Raw genomic sequence first — 21,636 nt, 5'->3', positions numbered from 1 at the left:
GTTTCCATCAACCTGACTGTGAATCTAAAGGCGCAGTTGAAATGTCTATTTTTCTTGCCATCCTCAGAAGAAACTGCTGCAAATCTACTCTATGATTCTCATTCTGTTCAGCTTACAATACAGATAGCTTATTATCTTTTGCAACCTATGTCTTTAATAAAGCAGTGCTGAAAAATTAAATAAAAAGTTCAGTTGCCATATAAGCTATGAAAATGATTTGCTGGTGGTGAGTTTTAAGCTTGATTCTAAATAAATTTACTAAGAAGGGCACTTCAAATTTTGCTCTTTAAGAAGGTATCTTGAAATTATAGGCTCACTCTCCTTAAAATTTCAAAAAGCATAGAGCTTAGGACAAAGCTGTTATTAAAAAACTCAAAAACCACAAGACCCGGCAAGGCCCCTCCTCCCATGTCCTGCCTCTTCACCTGGCTGCACCCAGACCAGGTGTGGGCCCAGCCCCGGCCAGGTGGGAGCCTGGCTCAGTCCCAGGGCGAGCCCAGAGCAGACCACGGGGAGCCACTCACAGACGAGGGAAAACATAATCCACTGTGAACAGGTCCAGCACCGCCATGCAACAGGGAAATCCTTCTGAGGAGTCCCATCCCAAGCCCCTCGACCCTTGCTGTCCCTGAGGAGCAAAGCAGCAGCAGTTCCAAAGGTAGTATTCCTCTCCCAGGGGCCACCCATCCCCCTGCATAACACTAATGCACCTTCCATGCCTCAGCCACGGACCCAACAACTGACTCAGGGGATTCAAACTGAAGCCCATCAGAGACGGTTTTTCCATCCAAGGTCACACACGATGATGCTGGAGCCTCGGACCTCCCCACCCAGCTCACGGGGCCATGCCTTGGCTGGAAGAGGGCCCTGTCCAACACAGGGGTGCCAAGGAACACCGCCCCTGGGCTAATCACCCCTGGGCTAGGCACTGAGACAGTGACGATGGGTGGAGAAAGAGTCAGGGAAGAAAAGAGAAATGCTGGTGGGGAGGGGAGGTCAGGCAGGTGGGCAGCGAGGGAGGCTGCAGAGGACACGGACAGACTTAGGCTTCTCTGAACATTTTCAGCAGGAGACCTGGCGGTGGGAAGGGCAGGACAGCTTGAAGAGACAGAGAAGGAGCCAAAGAGGCTCCCAGGCACAGCCCTGAGCAAGAGAACGGGATAGACTGTTATCCCCCGGTGGAGAGACAGGTGCGCAAACTGGGGAGAGCATCAGGACTGAGACGAGGAAGAGAGAAAGAGGGCCAAGAGGGGTCTCTCGGGAGACGAGAACGGAACCCAGGACCCAGGCACCCACAGACACGGCCGGTCACACCCTGCAGGGACCCCAGAACACTGCATCCTGATGAACCAAGGCCAATGAAACAATTACATCATTGTGCAGCTTCGAAAGATGTCATCATCAGGAGAAACTGAGAGGAGAGAACATGGGGTGCCTCTGTCTCGTTTCTTACAACTGTACAAGAATCTATGATTATCTCAAAACAAAAAGTTTAAGAAAAAAGGACAGGGCTCCCAGAGGAAGACTGGGGCAGGTGGCCCACAGCTCCGCCACCTCCTCCCTAGTGAACACCCCAGGTTCCAGCGCCGCTGGCTCCTTCCACCAGGAACAGAATACTCAGCCTGCCTACTCCAGGACACCTGGATGTCAGGGACCAGGGTACAGAAGCTGAGAGCCACATGCGGGGTACCAGGCTTTTCCGATGATGCCCTCCTCTCTAAAGTGGTCACCTCGCCCACAGAGAGCCGTCAGAGGGTTAACCTGACTTCCACCTGAGCTCGGATTAGTCAGCACTCACTCACGCACACAGAGGTCAGAGCAGAAAATATTTTCTGAGTCATAGGGAGGGATGGCTCAGCCAGCCACCCACCTCAGCTACTACTCACAGCCGAGTCTGGGGCATGACGGCTCAGAATTCATCAGAGACTCATGTGCTGGAGGAGGCAGGCAGGGACAGTCACACCGAGGCTGCTCCACACCCACGGCCTCTGTGAGTCACCAAGGGGAAGGACTACTGCCCGCCCTCGCAACCTCCGGCCCGGCCACCAGGCACCTGCTCCCTCCTGAGCTGAGACCCAGTTTTCTACCAAGAGAAGGGCCATCCTGCTTTAGCAACGCTGCCATAAGCTGCAAGTGGACATCTGGGAACTCTGTGACAGAAGGAACAAAACTCGCCCTGCACCACGCCCTCTTATTTGTCAACTGCACAAGAACCCATTTCGGAGGCTGGACATTTCCGCGTGTGGAAGATTGTGGCTGTTTGCACTTCCTCCTGGGGGTGCCCCTCTTCGGAGAAGCCACTCACCCTCCTCTCTCAGCCCCACCCTCCAGGACCTCATCCCCAGGGCACACCTCCATTGCACCTCTGTGTTTATAGACTGCCCACCAACCCTCATTCATAAGTTTCCTGAAAGCAAGAACACTGTGTACTGTGCTCCGCTCCCCCTGGAACACTGGAGATACCCAGAAGGTGCTGGGATGAATGAATGAATCAATGAACAAGCAAGCTCAGTTATTTCGAATGTGTGGTCACATGAGTAATCTGACCTTTGGAAAGGCTATGCTCCTGGAAGTGACCCATTTTCTTAATGTACTCATCATCGAGTCATCACAAAATATGTACTCTTATAATAAAGTTCTGCCCCCTCACTTCCTGTGAGAAAGCAAAATCTCCCAGTGGGGACACGGGAGGGGAGCAGACGTCACTGCACTGCTTTAGGAAGGTTGCAGCTTGCTGACCATGGCACACCCCCCTCCCCCCACTGCCTGGTCTTGGGACTGCCACCCCAGGAATGGCTGCTGACCTCAGATGGAGCGCCCAGCCAGGCAGGCAGCACACCCTGAACCCTGCCAAGTGAGGTCCTGCCAGCAAGCGAAAGACGCTCTCTAGTTCAGACCCGTCCACCACAGGAAAGCCAGCTCTCCCTGAGACCTGGACACACACGATGTCTTACTGACAAAGGTTACAGACCTCTGTATATTGTCACCCTGCTTATTTAACTTATATGCAGAGTACATCATGAGAAACGCTGGGCTGGATGGAGCACAAGCTGGAATCAAGATTGCTGGAAGAAATCTCAATAACCTCAGATATGCAGATGACACCACCCTTATGGCAGAAAGTGAAGAAGACTTTGATGAAAGAAAGTGAAGAGCCTCTTGATGAAAGTAAAAGAGGAGAGTGAAAAAGTTGGCTTAAAGCTTAACATTCAGAAAACTAAGATCATGGCATCTGGTCCCATTACTTCATGGCAAGTAGATGGAGAAACAGTGGCAGATTTTATTTTTTGGGGCTCCAAAATCACTGCAGATGGTGACTGCAGCCATGAAATTAAAAGATGCTTACTCTTTGGAAGCAAAGTTATGACCAACCTAGACAGCATATTAAAAAGCAGAGACATTACTTTGCCAACAAAAGTCCGTCTAGTCAAGGCTATGGTTTTTCCAGTAGTCATGTATGGATGTGAGAGTTGGACTTTATTATAAAGAGAGCTGAGTGCTGAAAAATTGATGCTTTTGAATTGTGGTGTTGAAAAAGACTCTAGAGAGTCCCTTGAATGACAAGGAGATCCAACCAGTCCATCCTAAAGGAAATCAGTCCTGAATATTTGTTGGAAGGACTGATGTTGAAGCTGAAACTCCAATACTTTGGCCACCTGATGCGAAGAGCTGACTCATCTGAAATGACCCTGATGCTGGGAAAGATTAAGGGCAGGAGGAAATGGGGACGACAGAGGATGAGATGGTTGGATGGCATCACCAACTCAATGGACATGAGTTTGAGTAAATTCCGGGAGTTGGTGACGGACAGGGAAGCCTGGCGTGCTGCATTCCATTGGGTCGCAAAGAGTCGGACATGACTAAGAGACTGAACTGAACTGAACAGACTTCTGAAAATAAGATGGTGATGGCAACAATGGGACCATCTCCAGATGAACCTTCATCTTAGTTTCAGATGCTTCGGTGCTGGGTCACAGTGGATTTCTAGATTCTCCTGATACTCAAAATACCAATTTTGGAAAAATACCAATTTCCAAGATGCAAGAATGCTCTTAAAACAGACATTCAGCACAGACCTCAGTCTGACTCCCAGAGTGTTCTCCCAAGTGAGGTGAAAATCCAAGTTCACCTGCCCTGGGCTGTTTAGCAGCTCTATTCCTGATCACTGCATAGCAAGGAAAAGGAGTGACTTCTCACACTCTCAAAAACGGGCATGAATCTCACATACATTTTGCTGAGCCAAAGTAACCCAAATCAAAAAGCTACACATTGTTGACTCCATTTACTTTACTTCCAGAAAATCTAAAACCTTAGGGACTGAGATGAGACTGGTGGCCAGGAAGCGAGAGGCGAGTTGATGCCAAAGGGCAGCAGATGGTTTGATGGGATTGTTCTGCTGCCTGACTGCAATGATCTGTCAAATACTCTACAACTGTGAGCTACAAGTGAACCACTTCATGTCTACTGAGGATAAACAAATTACATTTTGAAAAATGTACCGGCCAACGTACTCGTACAAGACGAGTGCAGTAACCGGGGCAGAGAGGGAGGCAGGTGGATCAACTGGAGTTTTGAAGGTTCTCCCCACTTTCAGTTTCCGTCCCCTGGGTCGTCTCCCCGCCCTGACCACTGCTAAGGCCGCACGCCAGGGCGACACAGAGCTACCCAACCGGAAAAGCCAGAGCCCGGGCTCAGCCGCGCCTCCGGGCGCAGGAAGCGCAAAAATAGAAAGCGCCGGTGCGCTCGGCGGGCTGGAAAGCCTCCGACCTCGGAGAACCGCGGAGCACCAGAGCCAGGAGCCAACGTCGGCTCCCGGGCGGTCCCAGCGTCCCGACCCCGCCCCTGGCCGCGACAGTTTCCAAAAACTGACACACACTGAGCCCGCGCGAGGGGCGGGGCGCGCGGGCTTCCCCACCGGGTCCCGTGGAGGCCGGTCCCCCCGCAAGCCAAGCGCGCGAAAGGGCGCCCCAAAAGCGCCCGCCCACCGCGCCCGCTGTGCTTTCCCTCCCGAAGGCGCGCTGCCCAGCCCGAGCGCGGTCGCTGGGACACGGACACGCGCACCCACGCCGCCACCGGGGACAGGAGCCGGGGCGCCCACCCCGCGCCCTGCATATCTGGAATCACCCGGACGCCTGTGTAAATTTCCGTTCAGCTTGTCATTTCCAAAGGCCACACAAGATCAGGGAACAGGACGCCTCCTTACCAAGGGTCCGGCCAGCCCACCCACTCAAATTAGGAACAGGACACCTCCTTACCAAGGGTCCGGCCAGCCCACCCACTCAAAATAGGGAACATGACGCGTCCTTGCCAAGGGTCCGGCCAGCCCACCCACTCAAGATCCGGGAACAGGACGCTTCCTTTCCAAACCTCTAGCCAGTCCTGCCACTCAAAATTAGACAAATGCCTAATTTACAAAATTAACAACTGGAAAGAAGAAGGAGGAAAGAGTGTCCTCAAAAATAAAAAAGCTGAGCACGATGACAGCGCCAATAATAAACTACCAGCAAAGACAAACCCTACACGTCAAATCATAAAGTACGGAAAGGCAAGCCCGCCGGCCGTCCAGGCCCCGGGAACGGGGGTCCCCAGCCCCGCAGGACCAACGGCAGCCCGGCTCGGGCGCCCCTCGGAGGCGCAGGGTCTCCGTGGCCCAGCCTGCGCCCTCAGCCGGCCCCGGTTCCCCGCTGCCCACCCTGCGCGCGGGGCTTGGAAACGGCCGCCGGGAATCCGGCGGGGCGGGAATGGGGGGTCCCAGTGAAGGCTGGGGGCTCGAGTCGCTCCGTTTCTCGGTGGGCCCCCCACCAAACGCAGCGGGGAGTAGGGGGCGGGGGTCTGGGGAGAGGGGGTTGGGGGAAGAGCGGGGAGGCACTCACGTAGACCGGCAGCGGCCACGGGTAGACGGCGGGCTCGGCCCCCACGGGCGACTTGAGCCTCAGCTCCAGCTTCTCCCCCATGTCGGCGCGCGCGGCCGCCGCACCATGCTAGTCGGGCGGTTGGGGGAGGGGCGGGGCCCCGCCGGCGGGGGCGGGGCGGACGGCCGGAGGAGGGCGGGCGGGAGGCTGAGGGGAGGGGGCCTGGCCTGGGCCTCAGCCGCCGCCACCGCGCTCCCGTCCAGCCCCCGGCTCCCTCTTTGTGGTCACAGGCCCGGGGCCTCCAGCGCCGCCGCCATCTTGGGCCGGCGTGAGACGAGCACAATGAGCCGGGGGCCGGGCTGAACCACTCGCGGCTCGCGCGCGGGGGGGCCTGGCGCGAGGAGGCGGTGCGCTGCCGCTGCCCCGCCCGCCGCGCCTCGCGCGCCCCCCCTCGCCGGCCCGCCCCGTGGGCTCTCCCGCTCCCACGCACGCACGCACGCACGCACGCACGTCCTCGGCTGCCCTCGGCTGCCCCCACCAGCCCCAAGCGGGAACCCGGGGAGACCCCGCAAGGCCTGGGATGGAGGGTTCGAAACCCGCTCTTGGCGGACTGGAACACCCTCCCTTCCCCCATAATAAAAGTATAATTTCTCAGTAAAGGTGACCGGTAGATTCCCGGCTTCGGTCACAAGAATGCCATATATTTAGCCTATTGTTGTTGTTCAGTCGATAAGTTGTATCCAATTTTTGTGACCCCCTGGACTGCAGCATGCCAGGTTCCTGTATACTCCAATATCCCCCCAAATTTGCTCAAATTTATGTCAGTGAATTGAGTCAGTGCTGATATCTAACTGTCTCATCCTCTGCCACCCCCTTCTCCTTTTGCCCGCAATCTTTCCCAGCGTCAGGGTCTTTTCCAGTGAGTGTGCTTTTCCTGTCAGGTAGCCAAAGTATTAGAGCTTCACCTTCAGCATCAGTCCTTCCAATGAATATTCAGGGTTGATTTCCTTTAGGATTGACTGGTTTGATGTCTTTGCAGTCTGGAGGGACTCTCAAGAGTCTTCAGCACCATAGTTCAAAAGCATCAATTCTTTGGTGCTTGACCTTCTTTATGGTCCAAATCTCACATCCATACATGACTACTGGAAAAAACATAGCTTTGACTATATGGACCTTTGTTGGCAAAATGATGTCTTTGTTTCTTAATATGCTGTCTAGGTTTGTCATAGTTTCCTTCCAAGGAGCAAGGATCTTTTAATTTCGTGGCTGCAGTCACCATCCGCAGTGATTTTGTGTGTGTGTGTGTGTGTGTGTGTGTGCTCAGTCATGTCCAACTCTTTGCGACTCCATGAACAGAGCCCACCAGACTCCTCTGTCCATGGGATTTCCCAGCAAGAATACTGGAGTGGGTTTCATTTCCTCCTCCAGGGGATCTTCTCAGTTCTGTGATCAAACAGCATCTCCTGTGTCTCCTGCCCTGGCAGGTGGATTCCTTACCACTGAGCCACCTGGGAAGCCTTCCGTGATTTTGCAGCCCGAGAAAATGAAATTTGTCACTGCTTCCATTTTTTCCCCATTTATTTGCCATTAAGTGATGGGGCTGGATACTGTGATCTTAGTTTTCTGAATGTTGAGTTTCAAGTCAACTTTTTAATTCTCCTCTTTCACCCTCACTAAGAGGCTCTTTAGTTCCTCATTTTCTGCCATTTGAGTGGTATCATCTGCATATCTGAGGTTGTTGATATTTCTCCCAGCAATCTTGATTCCATCTTGTGATTCATCCAGCCCGGCATTTCACATGATATACTCTGTATAGACCAGAGGAGGGCCTGGCAACCCACTCCAGTGTTCTTGCCTGGAGAATCCCCATGGACAGAGGAGCCTGGTGGGCTATAGTCCATGGGGCGACAAAGAGTTGAACACAGCTGAAGGTACTTCGCATGTATGCACACTGCATAGAAGTTAAATAAGCAAGGTGACAATATACAGCCTTGTCATACTGTATATATATATACAGTATATATGTACAGGTGTGTATATATGTTATATACTTGTATATGTATATGTTGTATAGGTATTGTATGTATATATGTGTATATACTATGTATATGGCTTCCACCTGGCAGGCTGCAGTCCATTGGGTCACAGAGTCAGGCACGATTGAGCAACCATGCATACATACTGGTGGCTCGGTAGTGAAAAAAAAAATCTGCCTGCTATTAGGAGACAAGGGTTCAATCCCTGGGTGGGAAAAATTCCCTAGAGAAAGAAATTTCTCAGTTCTTTCCTGGGAAATCCCATGGATGGAAGAGCCTGGCAGGCTACAGTCCTTGGGGTTGCAAAAGAGTTGGACATGACTTAGCAACTAAACAACATTCGTGCATATACATATATATATATATGTAGTATATATATGCTGCTGCTAAGTCACTTCAGTCGTGTCCGACTCTGTGCGACCCCATAGACGGCAGCCCACCAGGCTCCCCCATCCCTGGGATTCTCCAGGCAAGAACACTGGAGTGGATTGCCATTTCCTTCTCCAATGCATGAAAGTGAAAAGTGAAAGGGAAGTCACTCAGTCGTGTCTGACTCTTCGCAAGCCCATGGACTGAAGGCTACCAGGCTCCTCCATCCATGGGATTTTCCAGGCGAGAGTACTGGAGTGGGGTGCCATAGTACATATATACACACCTATATATCTTTGTATGTGTGGATGCGTACACATGGAGAGGAGAAGGGGATGACAGAAGATGAGATGTTGGATGGCATCACTGACTCAACGGACATGAGTTTGAGCAAACTCAGGGAGATAGTGAAGGACAGTGAATCCTGGCATGCTGCAGTTCATAGAGTTGCAAAGAGTCAGACATGACTTAGTAACTGAACAACAACAAATTGTATATATTATATGTATATATGTGTGTTTATATACTGCATATATACAAACTATATTTTATATGTATGTATTTATGTGCATTACATTGTATATATTGTAGATATATAAGTGTGTATACATACTGCATATGTGTACACACCTGTATATTTTTGTATGCATGTATATATGTATGTAGGGGCTTCCCTGGTAGCTCAGATGGTAAAAAATCTGCCTCCAATGCAGGAGACCTGAGTTCAATCCCTGGCTCGGAAAGATCCTCTGGAGAAGGGAATGGCTACCCATTCAAGTATTCTTGCCCGGAGAATCCCATAGCCAGAGGAGCCTGGCAGGCTGCACTCCATGGAGTCACAAAGAGTTGGACACAACTGAGCGACTTAACACAATATACGTATGTTATGTGCGTGTATATACACACCCGATGGATTCTGTTTGTCTGGAGAACCCTCACTGACACAGACCCTTATGACAGTTGAGCACCTCCTCTGTGCCAGCCAGGAAGCCGAATGCTTGTGCTTTCAGTGTGTGCCTTTAGTGTTACAAGTCCCAGGTGAGGTGTCTTGGGGTCAAAGAAGTTCACAGGGTTCTGGCAGAGGGGCTGGCTGGAGCCCACATGGAGTTCTGACTGTCCTAACAGCAGTAGAGCCCCACAGTCCTGCACCCCTGGGTGCTGCTCACAAAGACGTGGAGGGAGAGACAGGATCTGCAGGAAGGTCTAAGGAAGGTCCCTCTGGAGCCCCAGATGGAAGCTGGATCCCCAAGGGTGTTCTTGGTCAGGACTCTGGGTGGGTGGGGTTCCACAGAGTCACTCATTTGAAAAAGTACCCATTCTGCCCTTGTCTGTATGTCTATCCTCCAAAATCTTGTAAAAATGGATGCCCTGGTTGCTGGGAACACACCCGCCAAAGTTGTGTTTTTGTGTTGTAAGGGGACCCAGCAGGAGGACTCAGAAACAGATGAGCCCCCCACTCACAGGGCTGGAGAACTTGAGCTAAGGATGGCCAGCAAGGTCTTGGAGAGAAGGGTCCCTGCTCTGGGCACCCTCTTCCCAGCCCAAGATGTCCAGAGCCACCACCTTACCCACACCACAGAGGAGAGCCAGTCACTGTGGCTCCCAGGCTCCCTGCACTAGGAGCTATTTTAAGCTTGCATCCCACAGGACATAGCTAGAGAAAGCTGCTGTCTGCAGAAAATCTGTGTCTCCCCGCTCCCTTGCCTCTCAGCTTCTTCCCCTTCCCCCTTAGCTGTCACCAACCGCATTTCTGCAGAGACCCCTAGGATCCTCTGAGACCCTGATACAGGCATCAGCCACAGGATAGCCCACAGACAGCTGAAAACCCTAGCCCCTCCCTGTGCCCACCCCCACCATCTGACAGATGTCAAAGCAAGCCCTAGTCAGGTATGACTTTGGGCCCAGGGATATTGGCATATGCTGTCAGCATGCCACTTTCTTCCTTAGACTCCTCCCTCCCTCCTGTGTTACTGTCACTTCCTCCAGAACCTTCTCAGACTCTCCTACACGAGGCTGGGCTCAGGGTGTACCCTCACCTACCCTTTGTTGCTGTTCAGTCTCTAAGTCATATCTGACTCTTTGCGACCCCATGGACTGCAGCTTGCCAGGCTTCCCTTTCCTTCACTATCTCCCTGAGTTTGCTCAAACTCATGTCCATTGAGTCAGTGATGCCATCCAATCATCTTGTTGCAGGAAGGGGGACCCCTTCCAGGGCCTGAAACTGGGTTCTTGTCTAACACTCAGAAATGAATTGTCCGAGGAGACACATGTGCTGACAAAGCAAGAGATTTTATTGGGAAAGGGCACCCGGGTGGAGAGCAGTAGGGTAAGGGAACCCAGGAGAACTGCTCGCAATCTCGGGTTTTATGGTGATGGGATTAGTTTCCGGGTGGTCTTTGGCCAATCATTCTAATTTAGAGTCTTTCCTGGTGGCGCACGCATAGCTCAGCCAAGATGGATGCTAGCGAGAGGGATTCTGGGAAGTGGACGGACATGCGGTGTCTCCTTTCGAACTTTCCTGAACTCTTCCGGTTGGTGGTGGCTTATTAGTTCTGTATTCCTTATCAGGATCTCCTGTCATAAAACAACTCATGCAAATGGTTACTATGGTGCCTGGCCAGGGTGGGCGGTTTCAATCAGTGTGCTTCCCCTAACAACTCCCCACTGAGAGATTTCATACTCAAGATACTTCTTGGGAATTGGGGCAGAGGTCTCTTTCTTCTGTAAAATCTTCCTGCTGTGCATGGGCGGAGGCCTGCCTAGAGCAGAAGTCTCTCTCTACCTGATCTAAGTTGGAGTGTTCCACATCTGAAACCAGCTTCTACCCTTGTAGGAACAGCAATTTATTTGAAACTGTTGGCCCCTCTCAGAGATGAAATAGACAAGGGCCAAACAGGAGACCTAACAGGATGGTCATCCCTGGTCCTGGAAACAGAAGGCAACATTTGGGGTGAGGGTTGCAGGGTTTGTGACCCTTTTTGAGTTGTTGGTGGTGGGGCAACAGAGCTGTGCTCCAGGAATCTTGAGTTCTGTCTGAAGATACCATCCTCCACGTAGGTGGGGGCTCAAAGACATTGTTATGCATATTTCTTTGAGTAGGAACCAGGACTCCGTCTGGAGGCTGTACCAACCTTTGATTATTTCTCCTGTTTCTGTATCCCCTCCCTTCCCTGCTTAGCAATTGTTTGAATCCACCCTTTGGAACTCAGTGAAGGTCAAGGAGGCTGAATGAAGCCTATATCCTACAGGCAAGAAATGGAGAATGCAGAACTGATCTCTACTCCAGAGCCCCACAGAGTTCTACTCAGTTTTAATTTAGGGAACTAAGCAACTATGACTGTGATAACTTCCTGTCAAAATGGAGCATAGACTGCCTCAGCTTGGAGAAGAGACACTGAGTTGGAAGTATTCCTGAGTTCCAAGTTCTAGGTCTGAGTCTTGTATGATTAAAATCTCAATCCCTTGGTCTGCCATTTTGGTGTAACAGACCCAATTAGAAGTAGTTGGAAGAGTGATAACTGGAATTTAGTAGACAAAAAAAATCTCATTTCTTTTTAGAAGAATAGGCCTGAAACCCAGTCTGGACCTGGCACTTCAGGGAGCCTTGTAGCCAGGTAGCCAGTTGCCTAGTTTTATAAAAAGTAAGGTTACTAGCTTCCAGCAGACATTGTTTTGAGAATGGTGGCATCCAAGCCTGACACGACTCAGAAAACTCAAGTGTTTAGCAACACAAGGTCTAATCTGAAAGTACACCCATAGCATCGCCTAGTTATTTCCCAGGATATCTGAACCATAGCTACTCTATTTTGACTTTTAATTGTAAACTTTTCCTTATTCGCCAAAGCAGATTTCACCGTTAATGACGTCAGTGTTTCTCTAGATATGAGAAGATGCAAGAATTGGGACTCATAAAATCTTCTCCTGAAAAGATCTATCTGAAGGCCTGTTCTGCCAGTTTTTCCCAGAGCACAGAGTGCCTCACTCCTGACTTTTACCCTGAACTCCTTTCAGGGGTGTTGAAAGTCAGCAGTTCAGCGGCCATGATTTAATCTTTGTAGATGTAGATGGCAAGTGTCAGTCTTCAGTTGGCAGAGCCCCTTTTTGCTCATAAACTTGACCATAATTTTGAGGGGGGCATTTCATGACCATTTTATCCCATGGTGCTGAGAATGTCCATTCTCAGGTTTGGCAAAGATTTTGTTGACAAGCCACTCAGTGTGCTGTTACTGGACTAGGCCATAAAACAGTATCCAAAATTCTCTGGACCACCTGTCTTACTAGCCTCTTGGTCCAGGAAAATATTCCCTCTTGTTGCTTCTTCCCATATCTAGAGTTACATTGTTACCATCATTGATCTCATATAGGACTATATATTATTCTATTAGAGGCCTCAGACACACATTTGACAGTGTAAGAAACAGCAATTTTGTAAAACAGTGAAATACAAATAACATAGCCAGCAGTATTAGTAAAGTCACAAGTAAGACTTAAGTTAAGAGCTTCCATTAGATGTAGCCCAGTCATCTCAGATGTATCTCAGGTCATCTGACTTAGTCAGCTCTGTAGAATCTTTATCTTCCAGGGAAATTATATATTGGCACCACCATCTATAAGGCACATAGCCCAGTTTTCTAGTGTTACTAGACTGATTATCCTTAGTATGGTTTAATTGTTTCCAACACAGAGGAGACTTTAAACCTAAATTACCATAGCCTGGTGTTATCTATATAAATCCATCCCATAATTCTGGGAGATTTTTCCTCCTTTGCTGAAACTTTTCTTGTTGCTCTGACTGAGCTTGAGTAATAGAAAAAAGTGCAAATTTATGGCCAGAGTCAGAGCAGGCATTATTAATTGGCCCGGTGAGGGGATCCCATCTAGTAATATCACAGTGACCTGAATATGCCTATAATTTTTTTTTTAAGTAAATTTTCTCAGGGCCAACCAGTTAGAGTCTTGTAGTAGAGAAATTTACCAAGGTAACCCAGAACTAGACACAGGTAATTGGCCACAAACCCAACAATTGAATTGATTTCTAAAACTAGCATAGAATCAGGCATATGATAGAAAAGCATTTGATTTATATGCAAAGGTCAAGATGTCAAGAAAACATAAATGTTCATATGAATCAGGTCCAGCATCTTGGGGAAGCTGTCTACCTCTGATGTCGTCATCTTCTCATCCAGGTGTAGTGTAGTTTCTCCTGATAAAAAAGTCCTTCCATCCAGGTTGGAGACAGTCCCTTAAATTATGTCCTTTTCTAGTCCTGCTTGCAGGTCATGAGGCATCTGATCTTCATTCAAAGATAGATTACTGAGATGAGCTTCAGAAACAAACTTAGGGTGTTCTTTAAGAATTCAATTAAATTTTACATTAATATCACATAACAGCCAAAGACCTATCTAAGAGATGAGTCTTACTAGATGCAGACCTCCATTAACAAACTGGGATTTAACATTTTTTGAAATATCTTTTTCTCCCTGAAGTTACCCTCATTTTTATCATATAATCAAATTAAAGCTAGTTTGTTTGCAAAATAGGTCTGTTCTCACTAACTTTGGTCTGATGATTTATATAACCATGATTGATTATAGACTTTTTATTTTGCTGAAACATTTATAGAGTCTCAGACTGAACTTTAAAAAAAAAACAGGGCTGGGAAACACACCAAAGGCTTATCACAGATTTTGCCTAATAAATCTAGGTGAATTCTTCCATTTTTAAGGTCTCAAAAATTTCTTGAGATTTTTGAACCCATGAGATAACCTTCCTAACTCATTTGATAAACTTACTGGAAACCTAAGAATTTCCAACTTTTGGAGGAGTCAGATAGAGAGAAAATATAATTGTTTTGTTTATAACGTTTAATTTTACCAAAGTATTGTCATAATTAGTTTGAGAGGAAGGTTTTCCCTACTCCCTGAAAACATAAGATTCAAACCCATAATTTTTCAGATAGAAACCATAAAAGTTATAAGCATATTCGCTGGTTCATTCAGTCCTTCTGTTAACTTTTGTGAAGTCATCAGGTTTTCAATTAGAACACCAGGACATATCAGAATGTTAAGAACTCCATATAATTTCTAGGATATCTGTATTAGTACTTTTACCATACATTATAACATGAGTGGACTTATTACTCATTTGATAATCTTTTTCATGTAATTTAACCAACCAAATAAACACAGTTTAATATCTTTCTTTGGGATGTTTCAGGGGCCCTCTGAAGCACCCCAAAGTTAGCTAGAGGTCAAAGGAGCTTTGAAAGAATTTGATTAAGTTTTATCAAAAAGATCAATTAAAAACATTTAGAACATTTGGTCAGATTTAGTCAATGTTGATGGGTGTATCATTTAGCTTGTTGATATGTCACAATGGGCGTAAATACCAAGGCTCAAGGTCTAGTGAAAGTCAGCTCCACAATCTTGGACCTAATTGGCTCTAACCAGTTTTCTTATGGCTGTGTCATTCCTAACAAAATCAATTTATCTAACTAATCGTAATCCAATTTTAGAAAATCCTGATCATGCATAATTCTTTTTAGTATTTTTCATACCGTTTTTTTTTTTTTAACTGAAAACACACTTCTTACTTTCCTTTCGCAACCAAGAACTAACTTTTATATTAACATTTTATAGATTGGTGAGCATAAATACCAGTGATAATTTCTAAAACCCTTGCTTTCTTAGAACATTTTAGGATGGCACCAAACATTATTCATTTATAGTCCCAAATCTCTTTAGTTTCTCTGTAAAAGGAAATTAGTGTTTAGTAGTAAATGTTTCAAAATCTTATTTTATTTGGAAATGACCTAACTATTCAATAGACTTCCAACACTTAGCACACTTAGCACAACCTTAGAAATTTAAGTTATGCGAATCTGGAGAGACTATTTTAGACAGATATTTCTAAAGAATAATTATTCTTAATAGAGTTTATATAAAAGCTCCTATCTCATTTACTTTTTTAGAAGTTTCTTCACTCGAGGTAATTTCCTTGTTGACAAACTTGTAACAGATATAATATTTAACTTATATTAAACCTAGGTACAATGAAAATATTCTACTTAATGTTAATTACTCTAAGACATGTCTATATTAGATAGGTCAACAAACATTAATATCAGGTATTTAATACTGAATATTTCCCAGTTCACATGAACCTGAAAATTATTGTTTAATTTAAAATTATTTGATTTGTAAGCGCTTACCTTTTTTTAAGCCAAATAAATAGAGCTCATTTACAAATTAACCTCAAAAATGTTACCCAGAGACAAAGACATACCAAGAAATATTTAGACAGACACAGTGTGAGATCTAGCTTCATTTTCTAAGTTTAGTCATGAATTAGATATTACAATATAAAATTTACTAGTTTATAAAAAAACAGTTGAAATAAATAAAATTTTAAAGTCTTTTTCCCCTTTTCCCTCAGTCTCAGGAGGTAGAGATGGTCTAGATAAGTGTTCCTGAGAGCCCTGGTCTCAAGGCACAGGGAAAGAAAATCAAGTTCTAACAAAATGGCAGCAGGTCTAAACCACATGGTGGCCAGACAAAGCAAAATGGCCATCAAAAATCACAACACAGAGCACAGTTAAAACACACATATAAACCTGGCAGTCCTCATCAGACACTCCCTTAAATACAAGAATACAGTCTCTCAGAAAACCTCCTTTAGAGACACAGAACTTCAGATCCAAGTACTAACAGCTTCAAAGTTTTAAAGGGAGGAAAGGAAGCCAGGTTGAAAGGAGAAGGGGGAGGAGGCGGGAGAAGGGGGCCAAAGGAGTGGCCTTACAAACGTCTCCTGCCACCTGCAGATACCCAGGCATTATGGGACTTTACTCTGGGCCTCCAGAGAAGGGAGGACTGGAACTTGGCCCTACCAGAAATCAGACCAGACCAGAACCAGAATTCGAGTTCTCTGTCAAGAGAAGGTGATCAGTCTCCAATCCTCAGCTCAGGCTGAGGGCCCTTCGACCAGATTCCTGCATCCAGGACCGGGGGACTAGAAAAATGGGGAAGGATAAGAAGGGTTAAGAAGAGGAAAGAGAGAGGGAAGGGGAGAGAGGTCAATAAAGTCTCTTGCTCCTTACCCAGTCGGGGCACTCTGGCCAGTTGTCCGCGTCAGGAGGAGACCAGGGACAAAAGGGTCCCAGTTGCAGCCACTGGGTCTGGTCCATTGCCAGGCAAGCTGGCCCCTGAGTACCCCAAGTGGTCAGGATGTCAGTCTCAGTGAAGAAGAGTCCCACCAGAGTCGCCATTTGTTGGAGGAAGGGGGACTCCTTCCAGGGCCCGAAACTGGGCTCTTGTCTAACACTTGGAAATGAATTGTCTGAGGAGACACATATGCTGACAAAGCAAGAGATTTTATTGGGAAAAGACACCCAGGTGGAGAGCAGTAGGGTAAGGGAACCCAGGAGAACTGCTTTGCAGGCTCACAATGTCCAATGTCATGTTTTATGGTGATGGGATTAGTTTCCGGATGGTCTTTGGCCAATCATTCTAATTCAGAGTCTTTCCTGGTGGCACATGCATCGCTCAGCCAAGATGGATGCTAGTGAGAGGGATTCTGGGAAGTGGATGGACACGCGGTGTCTCTTTTTGACCTTTCCCGGACTCTTTGGTTGGTGGTGGCTTATCGGGATCTCCTGTCATAAAACAACTCATGCAAATGGTTACTATGGTGCCTGGCCAGGGTGGGTGGTTTCAGTGTGCTTCCCCTAACAATCTCATGCTGTGTCATCCCCTTCTCCTCTTGCCCTAAACTTTTCCCAGCATCAGGGACTTTTCCAAAGAATCAGCTCTGCATCAGGTGCCCAGAGTATTAGAGCTTCAGCTTCAGCATCAGTCCTTCCAAATATTGCAGCTGGAATTGTTATCATGGTTTGGTTGGGTAGGCAATCCCCCACCCGCAGTTTGCCCCGGACCACCCAAGTTTTAGTGCTGGAATTCTGGGAAAACCCTCAGTCCCAGGGACTCTGGAGGGGGCTAATCAGCCTATTGAGGACAGACCTCTTACTTGATCCCCCAACCCCCGAGAGCCAGAAAGGGAACCCTCCTCTTCCTATATGGTAATCTTCATTTATTCATCCATTCATCCTTGTTTTCAACTCCTTTATTTGGCAATTATTTACCAAGTACCTAATGAAACAGGAATCCAAGTTCTTGTTCATGGAGGTGAAGAATGAGTTTCACAGACATGGAAACACTCAAGGTAGCAAGTGAATCAGTTCAGTTCAGTTCAGTCGCTCAGTTGTATATAGGATTCATTAAAGAGAAAGAAAGTTCAAAGACCTCAGCATAAACACTGAGAGGTGGTAAAGAGTCCCCCAGAAGAGGAAGATTATAGCAGTTTTATATGTTTACCAGTATTAATTGTACATTTTTAATTGACTCCTGTTCTTAAAATACATCACTTCTAACCAATCAGTTGAAAGGTCACATTGTTTAATTTAACATCTTTATGGTTCCTCTTGATCCTTGGATTAAGTCACCACCCTTTTTCATGCCCCCTGGCCATTTTACAACAGACCAGTGTATGGGATTAAGATTAATGATCACCAGTTGTTTTTCCCTCAGGCACATGGGACAGACATTAATTACTGCCCTTTTCTGGATCTGAGTGATGATAGTTTATCAGACCAAGGACACATTTCAGGAATTTGGGACGAAGGGTATAGCTTTAGGCAAATGGAGTGAGGAGTTCCCAGCAGCTGGGAGGAGCTACCCCAAGCCTGAGGTCAGGGGCAGCGGGCTAGAGGAGCAACCCCACGTCCAAGGAGCGGTGGCTGCACGGGCGCAGGAGTGCCAAGAGGAGCTACTCCACGTTCAAGGTCAGGAGGGGCAGCTGTGAGGAGATACCCCACGTCCAAGGTAAGAGAAACCCAAATAAGATGGTAGGTATTGTGAGAGGCATCAGAGGGCAGACACACTGAAACCATAATCACAGAAAACTAGTCAATCTAATCACATGGACCACAGCCTTGTCTAACTCAATGAAACTAAGCCATGCAGTGTGGGGCCACCCAAGATGGGCGGGTCATGGTGGAGAGATCTAACAGAATGTGGTCCACTGGAGAAAGGAATGGCAAACCACTTCAGTATTCTTGCCTTGAGAACCCCATGAACAGTATGAAAAGGCAAAATGATAGGATACTGAAAGAGGAACTCCCCAGGTCATTAGGTGCCCAATATGCTACTGGAGATCACTGGAGAAGTAACTCCACAAAGATGAAGGGATGGAGCCAAACCAAAAACAATACCCAGTTGTGGATGTGACTGGTGATAGAAGCAAGGTCCAATGCTGTAAAGAGCAATATTGCATAGGAACCTGGAATGTTAGGTCCATGCTGCTGCTGCTGCTGCTGCTGCTAAGTCGCTTCAGTCGTGTCCGACTCTGTGTAACCCCATAGACAGCAGCGCACCACGCTCCCCCATCCCTGGGATTCTCCAGGCAAGAATAGTGGAGTGGGTTGCCATTTCCTTCTCCAATGCATGAACCATTAATCAAGGCAAATTGGAAGTGGAGATGGCAAGAGTGAACATCGACATTCTAGGAATCAGCAAACTAAAATGGACTGGAATGGGTGAATTTAACTCAGATGACCATTATATCTACTTCTGTGGAGAGGAATCCCTTAGAAGAAATGGAGTAGCCATCATGGTCAACAAGAGTCTGAAATGCAGTACTTGGATGCAATCTCAAAAACGACAGAATGATCTCTGTTCGTTTCCAGGGCAAACCATTCAATATCACAGTAATCCAAGTCTATGCCCCAACCAGTAACGCTGAAGAAGCTGAAGTTGAATGGTTCTATGAAGACCTACAAGACCTTTTAGAACTAACACCCAAAAAAGATGTCCTTTTCATTCTTGGGGACTGGAATGCAAAAGTAGGAAGTCAAGAAACACCTGGAGTAATAGGCAAATTTGGCCTTGGAATACGGAATGAAGCAGGGCAAAGGCTAATAGAGTTTTGCCAAGAGAACGCACTTGTCATAGCAAACACCCTCTTCCAACCACACAAGAGAAGACTCTACACATGGACATCACCAGATGGTCAACACCGAAATCAGATTGATTATATTCTTTGCAGCCAAAGATGGAGAAGCTCTATACAGTCAGCAAAAACAAGACCAGGAGCTGACTGTGGCTCAGATCATGAACTCCTTATTACCAAATTCAGACTTAAAGAAAGTAGGGAAAACCACTAGACCATTCAGGTATGACCTAAATCAAATCCTTTATGATTATACAGTGGAAGTGAGAAATAGATTTAAGGGACTAGATCTGATAGATAGAGTGCCTGATGAACTATGGACGGAGGTTTGTGACATTGTACAGGAGACAGGGATCAAGACCATCCCAATGGAAAAGAAATGCAAAAAAGCAAAATGGCTGTCTGGGGAGGCCTTACAAATAGCTGTGAAAAGAAGAGAAGTGAAAAGCAAAGGAGAAAAGGAAAGATATAAACATCTGAATGCAGATTTCCAAAGAATAGCAAGGAGAGATAATAAAGCCTTCCTCAGCGATCAATGCAAAGAAATAGAGGAAAACAACAGAATGGGAAAGACTAGAGATCTCTTCAAGAAAATTAGAGATACCAAGGGAACATTTCATGCAAAGATGGGCTCAATAAAGGACAGAAATGGTATGGACCTAACAGATGCAGAAGATATTAAGAAGAGGTGGCAAGAATACACAGAAGAACTGTACAAAAAAGATCTTCACGACCCAGATAATCACGATGGTGTGATCACTGACCTAGAGCCAGACATCCTGGAATGTGAAGTCAAGTGGGCCTTAGAAAGCATCACTAGGAACAAAGCTAGTGGATGTGATAGAATTCCAGTTGAGCTATTTCAAATCCTGAAAGATGATGCTGTGAAAGTGCTGCACTCAATATGCCAGCAAATTTGGAAAACTCAGCAGTGCCACAGGACTGGAAAAGGTCAGTTTTCATTCTAATCCCAAAGAAAGGCAATGCCAAAGAATGCTCAAACTACCACACAATTGCACTCATCTCACACGCTAGTAAAGTAATGCTCAAAATTCTCCAAGCCATGCCTCAGCAATATGTGAACTGTGAACTTACTGATGTTCAAGCTGGTTTTAGAAAAGGCAGAGGAACCAGACACCAAATTGCCAACATGTGCTGGATCATGGAAAAAGCAAGAGAGTTCCAGAAAAACATCTATTTCTGCTTTATTGACTACGCCAAAGCCTTTGACTGTGTGGATCACAATAAGCTGTGGAAAATTCTGAAAGAGATGGGAATACCAGACCACCTGACCTGCCTCTTGAGAAATCTGTATGCAGGTCAGGAAGCAACAGTTAGAACTGGACATGGAACAACAGACTGGTTCCAAATAGGAAAAGGAGTACGTCAAGGCTGTATATTGTCACCCTGCTTATTATATGCAGAGTATATCATGAGAAACACTGGGCTGGAAGAAGCACAAGCTGGAATCAAGATTGCTGGGAGAAATATCAATAACCTCAGATATGCAGATGACACCACCCTTATGACAGAAAGTGAAGAGGAACCAAAAAGCCTCTTGATGAAAGTGAGAGGAGAGTGAGAAAGTTGTCTTAAAGCTCAACATTCAGAAAACGAAGATCATGGCATCCGGTCCCATCACTTCATGGCAAATAGATGGGGAAACAGTGGAAACAGTGTCAGACTTTATTTTGGGGGGCTCCAAAGTCACTGCAGATGGTGACCGCAGCCATGAAATTAAAAGATGCTACTCCTTGGAAGGAAAGTTATGACCAACCTAGATAGCATATTGAAAAGCAGAGACATTAGTTTGCCAACAAAGGTCCATCTGGTCAAGGCTATGGTTTTCCCAGTGGTCATGTATGGATGTGAGAGTTGGACTGTGAAGAAAGCTGAGCACCGAAGAATTGATGCTTTTGAACTGTGGTGTTGGAGAAGACTCTTGAGAGAGTCCCTTGGATTGCAAGGAAATCCAACCAGTCCATTCTAAAGGAGATAAGTCCTGGGTGTTGTTTGGAAGGACTGATGTTGAAGCTGAAACTCCAGTACTTTGGCCACCTCATGCGAAGAGTTGATTCATTGGAAAAGATTCTGATGCTGGGAGGGATTGGGGGCAGGAGGAGAAGGGGACGACAGAGGATGAGATGGCTGGATGGCATCACCGACTCAATGGACATTAGTTTGAGTGAACTCCAGGATTTTGTGATGGACAGGGATGCCTGGCGTCCTGCAATTCATGGGGTCACAAACAGTCAGACAAGACTGAGTGACTGAACTGAACTGAACTGAATGGAGTGAGATGTTTACTGAAAACAAGACCTAGGTCTCAGAGTCCTACACTTACTGCCTAGCAATTTCTACCTCACTAATACACAGCA

At 46.8% G+C, this 21,636-nt stretch overlaps 1 protein-coding gene and 1 long non-coding RNA gene across 13 annotated transcripts in view; both read right to left on the bottom strand.

Moving 5' to 3' along the window:
• The window catches only part of DOT1L (DOT1 like histone lysine methyltransferase), a 52,615-nt gene extending 46,423 nt beyond the window's left edge, over nt 1-6,192 (bottom strand). For 6 of the 12 annotated variants that reach the window (XR_015166875.1, XR_015166874.1, XM_086410298.1 and 3 more), the window contains exon 1: nt 5,874-6,189. Coding sequence is in view for 7 of the 12 variants with exons in the window: in XM_086410298.1 (XP_086266424.1) it covers nt 5,874-5,954 (81 nt within the window). In the remaining 5 variants the exon portion in view is untranslated. Of the gene's footprint in view, nt 1-5,873 lie in introns of all 12 variants that reach the window. The other 6 variants (XM_086410301.1, XM_086410302.1, XM_086410303.1 and 3 more) reach the window with 4 other exon arrangements.
• A 4,324-nt stretch (nt 6,193-10,516) lies between these two features.
• LOC147368877 (uncharacterized) lies at nt 10,517-17,576 on the bottom strand. Its single transcript, XR_015166873.1, has 3 exons — nt 16,353-17,576; nt 13,417-13,550; nt 10,517-10,831 (listed from the first exon to the last, which is right to left on the bottom strand). It is a non-coding gene; the product is annotated as an uncharacterized LOC147368877 (long non-coding RNA).
• Nucleotides 17,577-21,636: the final 4,060 nt, after the last annotated feature.

Source organism: Bos grunniens, chromosome 7, assembly GCF_055505025.1.
Source record: "Bos grunniens cultivar Pamir isolate PY7600 chromosome 7, Bosgru_T2T1.0, whole genome shotgun sequence".
Taxonomy (NCBI): domain Eukaryota; kingdom Metazoa; phylum Chordata; class Mammalia; order Artiodactyla; family Bovidae; genus Bos; species Bos grunniens.
The sequence above is the reverse complement of the archived record's forward strand: the minus strand, read 5'-3'. Positions and strand labels throughout refer to the sequence as shown.